General features: G+C 35.9%; 1 protein-coding gene across 2 annotated transcripts in view; it reads right to left on the reverse strand.

Moving 5' to 3' along the window:
- Window positions 1–2304, reverse strand: part of LOC107655109 (transcription factor Sp4-like) — a 14205-nt gene extending 11901 nt beyond the window's left edge. The window contains exons 1-2 of one of the 2 annotated variants that reach the window (XM_016442526.1): window positions 1781–2304; window positions 1369–1454 (exon numbers count right to left, since the gene is read on the reverse strand). In XM_016442526.1, the coding sequence (XP_016298012.1) occupies window positions 1369–1454; window positions 1781–1787 (93 nt within the window). In that variant the 5' untranslated portion in view covers window positions 1788–2304. Of the gene's footprint in view, window positions 1–1368; window positions 1455–1584; window positions 1654–1780 lie in introns of those variants that run through there. The other variant, XM_016442527.1, reaches the window with a different exon arrangement.
- Between the last annotated feature and the right edge of the window lie 3794 nt (window positions 2305–6098).

Genomic DNA, 6098 nt, shown 5'->3' on the forward strand with positions numbered 1-6098 from the left:
TGTGAACCACAGTCTCTCCATTTCACGATCAAGGCCTCCAGAGACAAACTCTTCATGACAAAAAACCTCATTCTGTTAAACTAACTCTTAAATATTACACACACACAAACATTTCAAGTACAGTGGGTTGCAGAAGTCTGAAATCACTAGTGATAAGGCTTCTGAAATGTTTTCTATTACAAATAATATTTCTAATAATATTTATATAATTAATTTACATTATATAATCTACATTATTTATACTTCATTATTTATAATATTAATGTTTATATTTAAAAATGAAATATATTTGCGTGAAAAAAAACGGGAAAATATTATTAAAATGATTTATTTATTTTGCTTTAATGACAGCAACACTGGAGCTGACATTCTTTGTTGCCACCAAGAATGAATATATGATAAATATATATATTTAAGTTCAATTTTACATGAATTTAAGATACAAGATATTTTGCTCATATTATTATTTTATATTATATGTTTTTATATGACAGTAGTAGTGTTGCTGACATGACCAAAACTTGATTATTGTTTTCTCTGTTGTCACAAAAATTATTTGTGTATTATATTTTATTTAAATTTTAAATATATTTCAGTAAAATGTACTAGAATTGTAATATAATACACTACTTAACAATATTTAAGTAAAATATGTGAAAAGTATTTTTCTTATTTTATTTATATTTTTCTTCATTATTTTATGTTAAATTTTTTTTTGCTTTATTGACTGCAGCACTGGTGCTCACAAAACAATATTAGGCTATCTTTGTTGTCACAAAAATGTTATTTTTTATTTATATTATATATATTATATTATTTATATTTACAAATAAAATACATTTCAGTGAAATGTGTACAAAAATGTATGAATGTCTTTTTCTTATTTTATTATTATTTGTTTATTTTTACTTTAATGGAGCTGAACAAAACATGATTTTCATGTATTACTGTCACAAGTTTAGTTGCATTTATTTGGTGACCAAGCAATAGATCAGATTCTTCAATGTTTGTCTTATATTTGATGCCATTATGTCTTACATTTTCAGTTTATTTCCAGCTTAAAAACTAGATTTCAAACACAAAAATGACATTTTTTAGACTTTTGGACACCACTGCATGTCTGTGCAAACTCCTTATAATGAAACGCTTGTTCAAATTCTGAAATGCTTAAGATTAAAAGCGTTACCTAACACAGCTCACAAATGTTTTATCACAGTATCGCAAAGCGTAACAGGTTAAGACAGGAACAGTGTGAGTGCGTGTAACTGTGCAGCGAAGCGCCCTGCAATAATCAGGAAGTGCTTCTGGTGCACAAACAAGTGGGCACTTAAGAGACACCATCTGAGTCAAACTTGACATTTGGGATACCTGCGATCCAGAACTTTTCCCTTTCGTACCACCTTCACCTCCGCCGGCTTTCCCCCCATCTGTGGCCATGGCTTCCATCTTTTGATCTGAAAAAAAAAAAAAAGTCAAACCCAATGCAAAGGTGAATTTGGAGTTGGAAATGAAAGAAATGCAATGCAATGCACCAGTAAAGCAAGACAAAAAACTCAGGTTTCCTAATGCAAAAACCTCCCAGACCTCTAAACACATCAGTATCCCCCAAAACAAGCCTTCCTGTCCCTTACATGCATTGCACAAGACCCAAAACTGATCAATGGGCACAAATAAACAGCAGATCCCATATGAAAGTGGGGGGACAGGGATGGAGAGATGGCACAGACGCACGCATGGAGAATGAAGGGGTGGAGACGCATAAGGAGGGGAGGGTACGTACCACTCATTCCGCATTAATGAAACCTGGAGAGGAGTTGTTTAAGAGAAAAAAGGCAGGCAGGCAGGCAGAAGGCAGGCAGCAGCCCAGCAGAAGGACGGCCTATTTTCTCCAGCGGCCGCAGACTGTGGCGCAGCTCTGACGCACGGACCCACCCCGTCAGGAAGGGCGGTGCCAATGCAAAAACACCCTCAATAACGGAGCACAAAATACCAGGCGAGTCCGAGCGTCTTGCGTCGAACGGCGGCGGTCGCTTACGCGTTCAACGCGGGCGTATCTGCGCTGTTAGATCCGGAGTTAAACAATATTCCTCCGCGGATATAAGCGCAGGTCTGTCAGAGAGCTCGGTCTGCGCGAAGGCCCACCCACTTGCATTTAAATATCTATGAATGCCAAACCGTCACGCGCGGGCCGCTCCGTTTTTCTCTCCCCCGGATGTTTTTGTGTGCGGAATTCACTCACGACATTTGCCCGATTTCCAATTGTTCACTTTTTTGATGCACAATTGCATTTGAGGCACTCTAAAATTGCTGTGGCTTTTGTGGGCGGATGCTCCCCGCCCACATATTCAGATTGGATGGTGGGCGTGGTGACGTTTGGGGCTTGTAGTTTCGAAGCGAGCGGCGCGCGTTCGATTCTAAGCGCCGCGGACTACAAGTCCCATGACGGCGGGAGTGACGTTGCGTAAGGGGGTGTTATCAGTTCGGTTGTTCGGACTGAAGAAGGGCGGGCTTTTGTGGTTTGTGGGGGTTGGGCGAATGGAAACGGGTGGAGAAACACGAACCACCGGCCCAGTTCGGCGAAACACACGCTCAACACACTCACAAACTCACGCCCTTAAGTCTATCACGACTGTTAAACGAAAGAAATAAACGCCTCGGGAAAATAACTGTACAAGAACTGCTGAGGCGTCGCGTCTCGCGCAATGGCGACCGCGAAAAGTGTTTGGACACTTCAGTCACACTTACAAATGCGAATCATTACATAACAATGTCAAACCATGTGGCATTTATTTTGAATAAATACTTTAAATGTACAATTTTTAATCAAAATATTTAAGAAAAACAGGTTTGCTATTCAAATACATTATTTTCCTTTCAAAACAAACGTGATTCTCTACACACCTGTGTGCTCTATAGTGAAAAATAAATATCATAGATGCAAACGCCTCACCCTTCAGTGACAACTCACCTTTTTGAGATCAAAATAGGTCCCCTGTGAGATTTGCTTAGATTCAATAAGAAAGTGTTTTAATGAGGATGGTCTTACAAGGGTAGCCTAGGCCTACTTTAGGGTAAATAAAGAGTTTCAATCCCTGTTGAAAAAAACAGCATATGCTGGTTAGGTATGTTTTGACGCTGGGATGCTGGTTTAACCTAGTCCTTTGCTGTTTTATGCTGGTCCTTTGCTGGTTTAGACTGGTCCTTTGCTGGTTTAAGCTGGTCCTTTGCTGGTTTAAGCTGGTCATGTGCTGGCAAAGGACCAGCTTAAACCAGCAAAGGACCAGCATAAACCAGCAAAGGACCAGCTTAAACCAGCAAAGGACCAGCTTAAACCAGCAAAGGACCAGCATAAACCAGCATCCCAGCGTCAAAACATACCTAACCAGCATATGCTGGTTTTTTCAACAGGGATAAGCTTTGTATAGTATTTTCTTTACTCTTTACTTCAAAAACTATGTCTAAAAGGGTAATATTTGATGTATTTGAGGTCTGAGATGCGGGAACGGTGAAGAGAGAGAGGGCAAACATATTGCATTTTAGGTCAGCATTGCTGTCTAATCAGCCAATATTGTCTTAAATAGCATGCATAGCACTTGCATTGCATTGACCAAATATATTCAATATTGATTTTTGTCAAATGTTGCAACAAGATGTTAATTTTTTAAGATTGCAGGGGGGTTTCTCCTGAAGTCTACTATCATCTCCTATCATCATATCATCTACTATCATTAATGCATTTTAAATGTGCTGAAGTAGTGCTGAAGTCCAACTAAAGATAAAATAAAGTAGGCTATATTTGATTGCGCTGAAGTGGAACTATTGCAAGTGGTGCACTTTAAATGACATTTACATTTAAAGACTGATATTATTCAAAGATCATATACAGTCCTCATCAATAGTGACATTAAAACATATTTTAGGTTTAATATTAAGAAATGAGCATTGTGCACAAGTAGTACTCCAAATAAAGCTTAATTATAATTTTTATATCAGTAAGTCGAGCGATATGTCAGTAAATATGTTAACAGTAAATGTATTTTAAATAAATTACGTTTTTACTAGGGTGAACTTGTGGAAAACTGACTTCAAACATTTACTAAAAACAGCAAAACATCAGCTGATTCAAAGATATTGATCTTTGTTTCCTAATCTAGTTTTCTAATAAATATGGCATTCTGAATTCGTTTTTTAACTCTGTGAAATGCATGTTCCTCATTTGTAAGTTGCTTTGGATGAAAGTATCCGCTAATAAAAGAAATGCAAGTTAATGAAAACTTAGTTGTGCAGTGTTTGAGCTTACCTGACACTTATTTTGATGATATTTTGTTAATTTTATATTTATTTATATATTTTATATACTGTAATATGTGCAATACCTGACCCACCTCTTACAGTGCATTGCAGAGTCTTTATGGCCACGTTATCATCTTTATTTCCTATAATTTTTTCTACTAGGTCTAATAACCAGCACACAGCTCACAGTTTAGATCTTTGGTTTATTCTGTTAATTATATATGTTTTTTTATTATTTATATTATGTTATTTAAATTTACAAAATAAATACGTTTTTGAAACGGAAACTAGTTAATGCTTATATGTCTTCTGTCATATTTCTGCACTTTGCATAACAACACGTCTTAACCATGATAAAACAGCTATAAAACATAATTTTGTTGCTTACCGGTTTATTTGAATTCATTTGGCCTGGCATAAATAACTCTGCTTGTTGAATAAACCAACTGAGTTAGTGTTAGTGTTTAACTGACCTAATGTTCAGAACAGAAATACTCATTTCTGTTCATTTGTTTGTGTTTGCACACCAGTGTTGGGCAGTAAGTTACTAGTAAGTTACAGTAATAATATTACTTTTTGCAGCAACTAGTATAGTGTAACTAATTACTGATAAGATTTCAGTAATAATATCCATAAAACAGCTACTTAGTTACTTCGATGCCTCAAACCCTACTGATTTAAAGTCCAACAATCCAATAATTCCTAGATTTATTTTCATAATTTTCACAACTTGCATGGGCACATGAAGTCACCAGTGCAGCAGACATATGGAATATGAAAAAGTTTACATTCAGCGGATGGAAATATTGACATGACGTTGATTTTGTCAGGAGAAAAGATGATCTGAACTCTGATTTCTGAGGAAACCTTTGTTAACAATGGAGTCCCTCAAGGAAGTGGTTTAGGCCCTCTTTTGTTTCTTTTATACATAAATGACATGCAAGCAGTTTGTGATTGTAATTTGTTTTTATATGCTGATGATTCTGCTTTATTCATTTCAGATAAGGTTGTTGGTAGGATACAAGTGAATTTATGAAAGGAGCTTTGTAAGGTAAGAGACTGTCTTTCTGAAAACAAACTGATGTTGCATTTAGGTAAAACGGAATCCATATTATTTGGGTCTAAAAAGAATTTGAATAAGGTTTCTAAGATGTCTGTTAAGGTGGGGGATTGTTTAATATCAAATAGAACTACCGTTAATTATCTTGGATGTGTACAATGATTTAAGTGGAGTAAGTATGGCTATGAAAGTTCTGGGTAAGGAACAAAATGTCTTGCCAGACATGTTAGTTTTCTTGATAAACAGAATATAAAATGACTTGCATCATGTTTAGTGTCATGTCATTTCGAATATGCATGCATTTCTTGGATGTCTGATTTGTCTCGTGGTTGGTTGGATAAGTTACAAAAATCTCAGAATAAATGGATAAGGTTAGTTTTAAGGTTTAGTCGCTTTACACATGTTGAGGTTTCCCATTTTAAATGTCTTGATTGGTTACCTATAGAAAGCAGACTAGAACACATTAAATTAAAATGGTACATAAGATTATCAATAATAGAGCACCTTCATATTTTAATGCACTTTTATCTCGGGTAAATGAGCAACATTTTTTATAAAACTAGGCAAGGTCTTATGGATATTACATTATGTCATTTTAAAATGTATGGAGGTCTTTTAAATATTCTGGGGCACTTTTGTGGAATAAGTTACCTCTGGATATTAAAGGTATTTCGAATATGGTTTTAGTTTAAAAGCTAAAAGTTCGCTCTAGTAGGTTGTTTTGTTGATGAATCTGTATTACGTA

Source organism: Sinocyclocheilus anshuiensis, unplaced genomic scaffold (assembly GCF_001515605.1).
Source record: "Sinocyclocheilus anshuiensis isolate Anshui unplaced genomic scaffold, SAMN03320099.WGS_v1.1 scaffold515, whole genome shotgun sequence".
NCBI classification, from domain to species: Eukaryota; Metazoa; Chordata; class Actinopteri; order Cypriniformes; family Cyprinidae; genus Sinocyclocheilus; species Sinocyclocheilus anshuiensis.